The 13,625-nt window shown below is 36.5% G+C and overlaps 2 protein-coding genes across 2 annotated transcripts in view; one reads left to right on the top strand and one right to left on the bottom strand.

Moving 5' to 3' along the window:
- Positions 1 to 4,538, top strand: part of LOC137395263 (uncharacterized) — a 23,408-nt gene extending 18,870 nt beyond the window's left edge. Inside the window, exons 9-10 of the mRNA XM_068082128.1 lie at positions 886 to 1,166; positions 4,073 to 4,538. Coding sequence (XP_067938229.1) covers positions 886 to 1,166; positions 4,073 to 4,514 — 723 coding nt within the window. The 3' untranslated portion in view covers positions 4,515 to 4,538. The remainder of the gene's footprint in view (positions 1 to 885; positions 1,167 to 4,072) is intronic.
- Positions 4,534 to 13,625, bottom strand: LOC137395264 (guanine deaminase-like). Its single transcript, XM_068082129.1, has 3 exons — positions 12,647 to 13,625; positions 9,632 to 9,832; positions 4,534 to 5,051 (listed from the first exon to the last, which is right to left on the bottom strand). Exons 1-3 carry the CDS (start codon positions 13,620 to 13,622, stop codon positions 4,873 to 4,875), a joined length of 1,356 nt encoding a protein of 451 aa, XP_067938230.1. The 5' UTR covers positions 13,623 to 13,625; the 3' UTR covers positions 4,534 to 4,872.

Here is a 13,625-nt window from a genome sequence, read left to right as displayed (position 1 = left end):
ACATAATTTTGGAAAAGTTTGCTTGGCAATCCTTTCGCATGAAATAACTAATCAAGAGCAAGATTAATCCAAACAGTACTGTATGTTAAGATCTTGTGGTAATTGCTGATTTATTTGTACTACCAAGTTTATTATTGTACAGTTTTTGTTTTAATAGTTTGTTTTTTAATAATATTTTTAATTAATAACCAAATTAGTATTAATTTAATATGGATAATTTATGCTTGATTTGAAATCACAAACAGGTCTCTACAAAGACAGCCCCCTAAAACAGTGAAAAAAACAGACAACACAAGTTATGTTAAGTTTAGTGCATACTTCTTCTGCAAAATAAAGTGCATTCACACTTTCACAGAGGAAGACAAATCCAAAAGATGTAGCTATACCAAGTTTACTTTTACTTGTAAGGTGATTCAGCAATTGTCAACTACTGGGTGTAAAGAACTGGGATAGTAATGTGTAGATGTTTTGGTTTTGACATATTAGTCAAAATATTTTTACTCCGCATGTCTACACCATTTATGTTCTGACAGTATATACTGTAACATCATAACTAGTGAGGTCGGTTTGAATACCTGCACAGCTTTTTGATAGTTTAGCCGGAGTTCCGCATAATATACAACCCGCTGAGTAGAACAAAAGAAATAGAATTCAGGCATCAGCAACTTGTATATTGTTAGGATGGTTGCTTGATATATTTTTGTTAGACAAGACATGCTCGTGCACCAGCGTGTCTAGCAGATGTGTAATTAGGCAAAATTAGTACTTTCTACTATAAAGTTACTATGACTTCATTAAATAACTTCCGGTAGTTAGTATTCAAGTGTAATTAAAATTTTTTTGCTCTCTGCTAACTTGCTTCTATGTGTCACTTATTGGTGACAGGTGTACCCTGTGGCTAACGACCTTATCTCCCAGATGCAGAAGCAGTACCCATGCATCCACAGCATGGGTCCGGTCTGCGAAGTGACCCACACAGATACTGAACCTATTACACGTCGTCTAGTCAATATGACTGTGCCACTGCCTGACACGTACAACTCCAAAAAACCTGATGGCAAATTAGTCATTGTGTCAGGGGCGGGAGATAGTGAACCGATACAGATTATAGAAAAGTGCCACGTAATGGGTTCATGCGCAGAATTTCTCACTCGACACTTGACATGGTAAGTGAAGCTATTTTAACGTGCATCTGTAGTTGCTATAGGCAATCAGTCGTTGAAAGAGGACATAGAAAATGAAAGTCGATGAGAAGACGTTGAGGCTATTCCGAAGAGATCTCTTCATATACCAGCCATTCCAGGTTTCATTAGGTTTTGGTTAGTTTTAAAATGTCAAATTTTGCAAAACTTCATCTTATTGTTAGAATTATTGATAAAGTTTTAAACATGCTGCCAATGTCCAATGCTGCCTCAACAAACAAATGCTTCTACTTCTCCTTTTGCTAGTAATTAATACATCGTCTGTCGTTTTTAACCTATCGGAAACTAACCAAAAACTCGTCAACCATAAAAGCATTTTAAAACTTTTTATTAGATATATCAGAATGGGGTAGACAAGGCTTGTTTAAAACTTTCAGCTTTTTTAAGTTCGATAAATTTGGAAATTTCAAAATAATATTCTGAATATCTATAAGTACACAACCCCAAACATGACAAGCCTCTTTGGTTTATCATGTACTCCTTTATTTGGTTAAAAGAGTTTTAATTTGGGGGTTTTAGCTATTGAGTTACTACTAAAATCTCAGGCTATATATATACAAACAACAGATTTAATACCTGAATTTTAGCTGCAAATCTTTAATTTCAAAACAAAGCTTTCGGTTACTACATCTTCAAACAGACACTCTGAATTTCACAGACCGAGTATTTATGCTGCCTTTACAACACTGACATACACTGCATTTCTGTGCTTTGAATGGTTTTGGAGTTGCTTCCTCTCCGAATCATAAAACAGTAAAATCCGAACGCATTCGACACCATTTTGCTTCGCTAAATTTGTGTGAAGGCATTCACTGTGAGAAAGTGAGTTTGCGTTAACAAATTTTGTTTTGAGGCATCGCGAATCCTGGAAAGATCTGTATAGTGCAACTTGGAATCATTAAAACGATAGTGTGAATTTGTCGGCAGCAGGCAACTCCGAACCCATTCAAAGCATAGAAACACAGTACTACTTAGATTCTAAAACATCTCTACATATTATTAAGTTTGTACCCAATCAATTTAGTTCTATACGCTCGCAGAGATGAGCTAAAAGTACAATTTTTTGTGCTATTTATCATCGCAGTGCATAGCTAGTAGCTAGTAAGCAGCTGCAGAACTTAGCTGCGTGTAAAAATGTTTATTATTTAAACTAATTTCAACACATTATTTAGAATATTGCAATAATTATGTTTTTATTAGGCATGGGAAGACAACAATTGGGTCACATTTGAGGTATTTCTCTCTAAGTGGTGCAACCTTTTAACGTTTTTGGCGATTCGCCAATGAGTAAAAGATATTAGGATTTTCTCAATGGTATCTCGTAAGATAACCGGATGAGCTGTTTGATATCTTAGAGTTCTTTAAGCTAATCACTCACATCATGTGATTTGATCACATAGTATTTGACCTTTTTTGGAAAGATGACCTCACTAATACGTTTTCTCTAATCGTATTACAGATAAGGAATCACTAATCAAATATTTTGGTACAAAGTACCAGCCTTATTCAAACTTGAATTATTGTCTTTACTTGATTATATAAAGCTTTCCTCTAGCCTTATCTCTTTCCTGTTACCTTGACCCCCTAAGTGCACATTCATTGCAGATATTTGCTTTATAATCAGTTGGCAAAGCTGTTATTATAGCACTTTATAAATCAGGTGTTGCGCAACTGATGTTGCTATAAATAGATTCCTCAAATCAAATGGATCACTCTCCAATCTAGAACCAAACATTTTTAGGTGTTGTTATGCAAATCTATAGCCCTGTCTCAAGTTACAGGTTGCAACCAAATCTGTTTCTTTTCAGCTATATGAATAGTTGGAATGCGTCCAGGAAACAGTGTTTTCTCAAATATACTGTGGTCCTATCACCTATCTACATGTATATACCGTAGATGCATGTGATATATGTATAGGCTGATACGTCTGCTCAAAGCCTTCCAATTACGTTGTATTATAATTTATCTACATGAGGATGGCTCAATCAGGCCTTTTAAGATAAATCCAAACAGTACTGTATGTAAAAATCTTGTGGTAATTACTGATTTATTTGTACTACCAAATTTATTATTGTACATTTTTTGTTCAAATAGTTTGTCTTTTGATAATATTAAATTAATAACCAAATTAGTATTAATTTATTATGGATAATTAATGCTTGATTTGAAGAAGAATACGAAGTTAACCACCAATCATAGCATTTACCTCTTTTTTCATTCATCACAGCGTTCTTCACAACCAAATATCCATATGTTTGCAAAATTAAATTTTAGCAAATTACCTCTTTGTATATCAAAACTACATAAAGCTTTGTTCTTGTATATATAAATAGACATCTCATGTAGCATGTAATATTTTACAAAGAGCATGTAAATCCATAGATGTTTATGTGCTTCTCATTGGACGAGATTGCATGACAAATTCAATGGAATAAAGCTATTGGTCATTACCACGGAGGGGTGGAGGGAAAGGAAGAGGAAAGGGGAGGGGAAAGAGGGAAGGGAGGTGAGCGTGCCTCAGGCAACTAATAATACTCACAAAATTGAGTACCCATAATCATGCTCCCATGAATCTTTTCTATTTACTTTCACTACTAAGTGTAAGTCAAATTTGTAGATATTGTATCTGTAGCTTCAAACGGTTGTCATTAGCAGCAGGCGATAAACATTGTAAGTTAGTCACAAAAGTGAAACAATTTTACCTGATGCCTCTTCCAAAGGATCTAAATGATGGAGTGTAAGTGATAGGCAGGTATATTAAGACCATGCGAGTTGTACCTGCGAGCCATGCTAATGTTTGGAAGATGCATGAGAACATATTATAATATTTACTGGCACAAGTTCATGTCTTGGCTTCATATATTTCGCAGGAAGGCAGCGGTAACAGTGAGTTTCGTAGATCCTAATATACTCGCTGATGTTTGCCAATCTATGAGAAAATACACAAGGAAGCGGATGCACTTCATCAAATATGTTGTCATGTACAAGTCAGACATTTGCTCCAAGCGCTGCCAGGTGGCCTTTGCAATCGTCACCCATGGTCATGAGATGCAGACGAGAAATGAGTGGCTGAAGGAGGGATTTTCGCATGCTCGATTCACCAAAGAACCGAGTCAGCAGATGATGTGCGAAGGAGCGATATCAAGCATGTCCGTTGTGGCCAATCCCGTGCAAACTATATCGGTAGCATTTTTCAGCAAACAGAAGTCATACAGATTGCTGGTTTGTGACTTGCCACCTAATCAACTGCTTAAATTCAGTGTGAGAAACGAGGAGCAAGGCATACTTGGGGAAGGGGAAATGTGTGCATAGAGGCAGATGAAATAATATATTGAAATGTCTTTGGATTTATTATTTCACTCAAATAAATGACAATATGTAATAATAAATGATAAAACTGTGATTAAGTGATTTATATAAATAGTAATATATCAATACAAGTATAAAGCAATAATAACGATCGAAAGACTTGGTATATCTCATGTGTATTGTAGGCGTAAGATATAATCTTAATGAATTTGGAAATATTGCATGAAACCATCAACAAATTTAAACAGTAATTAGACACTCAATATAATCAGATAAAATGATACTTGAGTAAAACAGTCATTCGAATGAAATCAACTGAACCGTGTCTGAAGATTTGGCCAGCTACCAAAAGGCTTTCCTATCAAAATTGAATCCGTCTACCAGCTACGTAGATCTCTGTAATGTTTCGGTCGTCACCGCAATAAAGAAATGCCTGGATGAGACTATCAGAGTCTCTTGAACCAAAGCTGTCAATAGGTCCATCTTCAACACCGACCTTGACCCTCAATGCATCAAACTCCTTCCCCTTTTCTAAGTTTCCTGTTAGAATATAGCATTATGATAATTTAATCATATGAATCAGGAACCTACACTGTATATAAGATCAGAGCTCGTACATATGGCTTAGCTTTGTGACTAGGACTATATAACTAGGTTACTTTGACTAGTACTATATGACTAGGGTACGTTGACTAGTACTATATGACTAGGGTACTTTGACTAGGACTATATGACTAGGGTACTTTGATTAGTACTATATGACTAGGGTACTTTGACTAGTACTATATGACTAGGGTACTTTGACTAGGACTATATGACTAGGGTACTTTGACTAGTAGGATATGACTAGGTTACTTTGACTAGGACTATATGACTATGGTACTTTGACTAGGACGATATGACTAGGTTGCTTTGACTAGGACTATATGACTATGGTACTTTGACTAGGACGATATGACTAGGGTACTTTGCCTAGGACTATATGACTAGGTTACTTTGACTAGTACTATATGACTAGGTTACTTTGACTAGGACTATATGACTAGGATACTTTGACTAGGACTATATGACTAGGATACTTTGACTAGGACTATATGACTAGGGCACATTTACATTGACTAGGGTACTTTTATTAGGACCGTATGACTAAGGTACTTTTACCTTGATCAATTGCGTGAGTGATTTTATGGCCTCACATGACTTATTACGAAAATCTCATATGTAAATGGTACATCCGTGAGTTGTGACAACTGCACTTGTTGTACGCATGAGCACTACCACTTTTTAATCAACCTATTTACCAATACCAAATCAGAAAAGATATTCAGTGATTTTTCATATATTGGGGCTATTGTGAGACAACTTTTATTCGTACAAATTTTGCTACAACAATGCTAAATTTTGTAATAGAAACGAATATATCAATATTTTGGCTGTTCCACCTCAGTGGAATTTAGCTGGACTGTGTCCAAAATAGCTTGATCATAACAGAAATCACTAAGGTAAGTCTCTGGGTTTGACTATTTGTCAATGCAAACCGAATTTCCAAAGAGCCTACCAAAACCTGAGTTGAAAATTTGCGATTTTTTATTTTATGTCGAGTTAATGCTTGTATGTTAACTCCTATTTTTTGATCTCGATGCTCATATTACTTGTAAAATGTTCCAATTGAAGGACATTTCTTTGTTTGTAAATAAAACCAATCGCTCTAGCCTACTTAAAACTAGAGCACTACCAGTCGATTTATCATTACTGTCACATTTATTATAATACTGCAGCGCAATAAACTCAAATCAATCACCTCATGAGTTGCTGTAAAAAACCGACTAAATGTTTTAGCCTAATCTCCTAACTATTTATTCACATAACATATCCTTGCCTATGATTTTCAATGCTGCTCACCTAAGGCTACTAGTGAACTGGTTCAGTTTCATAATAGTACACATCGATCATCCTTGCACAAAAAGTGCTTCAGGTTAACCACAAAATGTTGGTGTATTTTTATCTCAAAAATGTGTTTTCCAGTCTTTTGATTCGACTGTTCATCATTGCAACATTTTTATTTTTTGGTTGTAATTCCTTTTGAAATCCAATGGGATATTGGGTGCTATTTATAGAATTTTTTCAATAATGTGGCATGGGCGCAGTTTTAAAATACAGTCAAACATGAATAACTCTAACTTCACGGGACCGAGCGAAAGTGTTCGAGTTATCAGAGCACTGTCACAAGTCCATGTATTTATTAGTAGATACATGTACATATACAAACTATATATAAATCAAAAGCATAAATGGCTTGTTTCAAATTAAATGCTTCTAATGTGAAGTTAAAAATTTTTTTATCAGACAGAGATTTTAATATCGCTTGAGATTTGTTTGTTGTTTTAAGTGATGTGACTACCAGGACGTTTTCGGATTAAAATTGGCAAAACTTGATCGCTGTTGAAATGCTCAGAAGAAAAGACATCTTTTTCTTTTGAGCGTTTTAACTAACATCAATTTCGCCGATTTTTCTTTAAGTTTATCCGAAGGTTACCTCGCTTTTCCTTGCCTTCAAAGGACTAGCGCTAAGCGGATGTTTGGTAAAATTTGATTTTTGCAAACCTTTAGAAAACTCGTTGACAAAAATATTTTGCCGATTATGGCAATAACGACGCCTATGAACTACTAAAAGTTGAGGCTGGTAGCCGTTGGGCAAAAAACTGTTCGAGTTAACGAAGTTGAGGTCGAGTTATCTAAAGCAATTTATCATTGCGTGGGAACGGACCAAACAAATCCATTCGAGTTAACCATGCGTTCGAGCTATCCGAGGGCGAGTTATCCGAGTTTAACTGTAGTAATACCCTACAGGATGAGTTTATTCGCGGAGTTATATTTCGCGAAAATTATTTTTTCATGCATATTCGCGGATGAATTTATTCGTGGCTGAAACCTGCCACTCTCTAGGAAAAGTTAACTCTATTGCGGCTAGTAATAGTTATTCCTACGCATGCGCACACCGCGCGTTCCGGTTTATATTTAGCTTACAACTGCGAGGCGATCATGCTATTCTACGGTAAACAATTTTTGCTGCGTCCAGAGGTTTTCACGAATATTCATCGCTTTGGAGGCCTTTGATAAGCCAACAAATTGTGGTAAGTAATGAGTTTTTTTACATTTACTAAATTAGTTGAATTTTACTTTGGTTCTTCGGTAAAACGCAATACTAATTTTTTCCATCCCTACTGCTTCATTATTTGTTTTAGTGTGAGAGAGAGATTTTTCAACATACACCGAAGAACAATGATTGCAAGGGTGGTAGATGTCATTCTTAGAAGATCACCAATCATTCAGGGAGGTCTGGAAATTGAGGTTGAAGTGACCGCAGCTACTTACGAGAAGAATATATCTGTTTTTAAAATAGGAACAAAAACGCCTTTACGAGCACAAATCTTTGGCCAACCGGCAGAACTTTGCAATAGTAAGCCACGAGGAGAGTTCTGATGATAACTTCCTTACCAGCCATGTAGTAGCGAGAGAATCGCCTTCAACACCTACTCAAGGCAGTGACAGCGACAGAGCTGCTATTACCAAAATAACTAGTCAGAAAGCACCATTACACGCTAGTATTCACATATTAAGAGTACCAGTTTAATTTTATTGCTAGACAACCGCCATATGGACTAAACTGTTTATATTTACTCCATTCATCGTTTGTAAAAATTTTATTTGTATTTGATATATTTTATTTGTACACTCAAGTTTGTAATAAATTATAATATATCTATACATGAAATAAAATATATAATTTCATCATGTTTGCTACAGCGATATCAAGGAGTTGTTGTCAATGAAGGGTTCTAGGTTGACTGGTTGCCTCTCTGCCAATATTCCTGCCTTGATGAATATTACTACTTGTCTCTAGTTTTCGTAATCGGAGTAGGTTGTTTCATTCTCAATCTGCAGTAAACACAAAAAAGAAAAAATATTACCGAGTGTTGAGGAAGTACAAAAACAATAGCCGAAGTATTTGATGAAAGCGATCAGTTTTTAAACAAAAGAATTAACTAATGCAGTTAATTATGGAAAAACGTATCTGCACTGCAAATCAAATACATACCATAATGTCCAGATCAGAATCATGATCGTCCTTGACTTCGGTATTAGAGATTGATGGAGTTGATTCTAATGTAAAAAGACTAGGAGAGCTTTTTTGCTATGCTGAAGCCATGCCGAATAACTTGTAAAAACCTTGAATAATTTTGTAAAGTTTGACGCAATGGCAATAAAGCTCGAAGACTGGCGATGATTTTAAAGAAGTTTTGGAACTCGGCTACGTTTAGTACTTCTGCCTCGCGGCTATTTTCGCGATGACGCCATTCTGCATATCTTGTGACAACCTTGAATAATTTTGTAAATAAATGTGATGCATTGTCAATGGTGTTAGCTCAAAGCTCAGGCAATGATTTTAAAAATGTTTTGGAACTCAATTACGTTTAGTATTTACATTAAAAACTAGGCTAGCGACTAGTTTTCAATTTGATGCAGTAGTTATTCTCTCTTGTGATTAAAAATAGAACTAATTATTCACTGAATTTAATAATTCGCGGGATTGACTGTTCGCGAAATCGTGAATTTTCATGACCAACGAATATTTTCATCCTGTAGGGTATATCACAAATCACAACCTCTTTCACTCTTCCCAAATAAGTTTGCCACCCAGTTGCATATCATTCCGGGCACCAACAGCGACCTCTTCAGGAATTCAACCCCAACCTGTTGTTTGCAGGTCAGGAGTTTTAAACCACGAAGCCACAACTGCTATTATATTCATAGTGGTTAAGCTTACAGCTGTCTTACATTTCAGCCAGTAATTGAAGAATCTGAAAGTATTGAATGAGAGTCAATATTGAATTACCCTCTTTGCTCAGGTTTCATACGCAATGCAAGTAGAAACCTTGCCATTTTCCCAGTTAGTTGGGAACTATGACTGATTGACACGCTGTGTAATACAACCAGTAATTCCGGGAAAAGAATAAATTCTCTAAGGCTATTGGTCAAGTCTATTATAGGTAACTAACACCATTGGCGAAATGCTCTTGCATACAAATCACCACAACCACATAAAATATAACTTTTACCTATTCGGTCTTGCAAGCCCATTACTTCTGCTCCTCCAAGGGTGGCCAAAAAAAATGCGACGCGGTAATCAACAGGGATTTCCTTTTCGTTTGGCCTGTTACAGTAGTCACCCTTTATCAAAGAGATTAGTTTGGAAACCTCTGTCGATTTTCTGATGCTGTCCAATATGGAAGGATTGTAACCACCTGAGACATCTGTGCCTACAAAATAATACCGATAATAGTCACTGTTACAATGGGTTATAGTGACTATTAAGAGACGGGGCAGCAATAACCCATGTTTTGTGTCACCTTGCAGTGGTGCTCAAACCGCAATGAAATGCATCGTCTTGGTGATGAAGGTGAGTGGCCAATAATGTTGCAGTTTTCTTCATGAATGTACGTACGTATGTATGACGTACGTACATATGTATGTATGACGTACATATGTATGTAAGTTGTAAAAAGAATTCTTGTCGTTATAAGTCTACTATTTTAATGTATGTATAACTTGCTATTTACACTGGTAATCATCAACTAAATCATGTTTTCAATTACATGCCAAAAGGAAAAAATGGAAAGGCAGAAATCAGGAATTATTGAGTGAGTTGAACAAAGGTGTTTTAAAGGTTGGTAATCTAATAGTATTGCGAAGGAGTCGGGATAGTGAATTGAAAGTTTGCAAACTGAAACATATGATGGCGGATGTAGTATGTTGGTGTCGTGATGTATCATACAACATTTCCACTTTTAAAAGCGCTCGTGTGGGTTACCATGAAATCCAGTGTATGAGTCAATGTGGCGTATAGGTCAAGCTTTAAAGTTTGGTTTAAAAATCCTGGTTTTGACATTTACCTGCCGCATAAGTCAACCCCCTTCGCTGGCTCAAATTGTTTGATCGGTAATAGTTCAGTCGGCATCAGAAGCAGGCCATGCGTAGCTGAGGAAATGGCATTCAAAATGGCATCAGCAAAAACACCCATGTTTTTTGTGCCGCCGGCAATACGCACAACAATTAACAAAAGAACGAGAGACAACAGCTCTAGTGGTGACCAAAAGGCTTGAAAAACAATACTTCACTATCGTATTGGTCAGTCTCGACAATAGAAAGAAACCTCCATCTTTGATAATAAGTATGTTTTTAAAGAAAAGCCGTTCTGAAAAACAGATTTTTGTCAAGAATCATGATTCATGTACAGGAAAAAGAATGGATGGATGATAGCGGATGTGTCAAATGGACTAGCGAAGTGTGGGCTTGTGGGCAGACACTCATTTATAGGCAAACACTCCGGAACAAGCAGAATCCTTTCGATGACAATTTGAATTGTGAAGAATGAGACTTGGTGTTTAGTACATTTCATGTTGAGTAGGATTACTAGTATTTCACTATTTTATAAATAGCTCCCTATATGAAATATCATGTAATTTTGATTGGCTACGGTTTGTTGAAGTTGAATTTATTAGAATTCGTATCATGAAAAACGTGACAGCTGTGTAAGTCAAGGATCGATTTTTAAGCTGGAAATTTGGTGTCAAATTTTCGACTTATACACTAGAATTTACGGTAGCTATTGACTAATGGACTGTGTTCAAGGTGATTTTCAACAATTACTTTTTATCTTCATTAAACTTGAAAAAATAATCGCAATGACGGAGTTATCTATTCTGGCAACCATACACCCAGTATAATCAGCCAATGAGGCTTCAGCGATACAGAAGGACACTGACATGCAGGACATAGTGCTAACACACTCAGTAGCATGTGCCACACACATCTGTCCCAAGCACCTGCATTAGAAGTCGCTACTTTCCTTTCCGATAGAGGTCAAATACTGAGATGAGTCAATACAATAGCTTTACAGCTGTAAAATACTCAAGTATGTGAAGGCATCATGTTTCAATTAAAAATTGACAGAGCAGAGCTAGTCAATGTCTTCCCTTATTTTATGAAATATTTTATTACCAGAGATTAAAATTTGGTCTAAACTCACTGCAACGACTAATATACATGTAGGTAATAACAAGGAAGTAAGTGTCCCAACTGGTCAAGTGTACAGCAGCATTACTTAGGTAAATTCTATTGATTACTTATAATGTTATTAATATATATAATTTCTCGCTATAACTGAGCAGAAAGTAGTGATTATTAATATATTATAACAAATATAAAAGTAATGAGGACTATGGAGTAATAAAAACTATCAGGACTTCCCACTAACCTGTTACACTATTTGAGCTTTTTATCAGCGAAGTGTAGTTATTACTAACAAGCTACAACTTGTTTGGTAAAAGAAAAATATTGAGAAATACTGAACATCTTAAAAACAATGTTGTACGCTAGAAACGCTTTACGTAGTTTTTTCTTTTTATTCTGTTTATAAATATGTGAGCTTGTTACTTCACAGTTTTTTAAATATAACCTCTCTAACAATATTTTTAAAAGATGATTCTGATTGGCTTGCTACGAGTAAGTACCTACTGTATTTTAATGAACTTCTGTTCCACAGCTTTGCGGCAGCGGTTCGCTGTTTAACAAGCTGTCTACCAGAACTCAAGCCAGTTAGTAAAACCAATACATTTGGTAAAGACATCTTAGCTGGCCATTTTTTGAATTATTTTGTTTAGTTAAATGCAGAAACAGACACTGGTAAAGGGCATCAAAAGAACAGCGCAATGCACGTAAGAGCGATGAAATTTCAGTACATGATTGTTGACAGAGGCAGAGGTTGCAAAAGCTGTCACACATTTTATGAAATAAAAGAGACAGCAATGAAGTTACTTATTTTGCTAGCAGTACTCATACAATAATTGCTTGGCTATCGAGTGACTGTTATCAAAAAGTAATAACATTGAGCAATTTTCCGCATTTGTCGGTGATGACTCATACTACATGTAAATGCTTAGAGTTCAGTTGTGGGAAGGGAATTGTGGGAAGGGAATTGAAGTTTACATGTAAACGCAGGAAATTCCCTAACAACACGCAAAGGCGCAAATCAGTAGAAAATACTTTATTGAACTCAAATCCTATATGCTTACCTAGCCCAAGCTTTACACCATGTTTTAAGACTTTTCTGGCATCCATAGCTCCACTACGAATGGTTGTGTTGCTGTTGGAGCAGTGAGCAATACCGCAGTCATATTTTTTGATTGTTGTAAGTTCTTTTTCTCCCGAATGCACGCAGTGAGCTAATATGGTTCGATCCGTCAACAGCCCAGCTTTCTCATAAACATCAACGTATTCTTCGACACCTGGATGAGATGAGAGCACGTCTTCTATCTCTCTGAAATTCTCACTCATGTGGGTTTGTATAGGTGTGTCGTATTCTCGGGCTAGAATACCGAGTTGAGACATTAGGCTATCTGAACACGAAACGGCGAATCGAGGAGTAATGCATGCCTCAATCAAACCATCATCTGCGTACCTTTCGCGGATAGTCTCAATGAACCGACGAGTGTTGGTGATGGATTCCACTGTGGTCTCTCCGTAGTAATCAGGGTGACTTTTATCCATACACACTTTGCCAACAAAACCTCTCTGTCCATACTTTTCCATGATTTCTGCCAAAATCAAAGAAGCCTCGACATGGATAGTGGCAAAGTATGAAGCGGTGGTAGTTCCATTTTTTAATGTTCTCCTGACAGCTTTTTCATAGGCGACCCGCGCGTACTCGATATCAGAAAATTGAGATTCCTTCTGAAATGTAATATTGTTAAGCCAATCGAGAAGAGTCAGATGATACCCGATGCCGATGTTGACCAACTGTGAGGCATGAATGTGGGTGTCAACCAGGCCTGGCATTAAGAATTCATCCTCTTCCAAAACCTGAAGGTTGTCAGCCTGCAGTCCGTTATGTCGTAGAATACCTCGAGCGGCTTCTTCATCTTCAGCGCCTTCTAAGATGACAATCTTCCTACCCTGAACTGCTATCAGATAGTCTTGTAAAACTCGAAAAGGCTCAGCCAAGCTGACCGAGTGCGCCAAAGTTCCAAAAAATGCTACAGTTTCTGCCATTGT

The sequence above is a fragment of the Watersipora subatra genome, chromosome 4, assembly GCF_963576615.1.
Source record: "Watersipora subatra chromosome 4, tzWatSuba1.1, whole genome shotgun sequence".
Classification (NCBI taxonomy): domain Eukaryota; kingdom Metazoa; phylum Bryozoa; class Gymnolaemata; order Cheilostomatida; family Watersiporidae; genus Watersipora; species Watersipora subatra.
Note: the sequence above shows the minus strand (reverse complement) of the source record. Positions and strands in the feature narration are given on the sequence as shown.

Coding starts and splice junctions, on each gene's coding strand:
- LOC137395264 (XM_068082129.1), bottom strand. CDS start 13,622: ATGGCAGAAACTGTAGCATTTTTTGGAACTTTGGCGCACTCGGTCAGC. Junction 9,833..12,646: donor TGGTGTAAAGCTTGGGCTAG/GTAAGCATATAG, acceptor ATTATTTTGTAG/GCACAGATGTCTCAGGTGGT. Junction 5,052..9,631: donor GGGCTTGCAAGACCGAATAG/GTAAAAGTTATA, acceptor ATATTCTAACAG/GAAACTTAGAAAAGGGGAAG.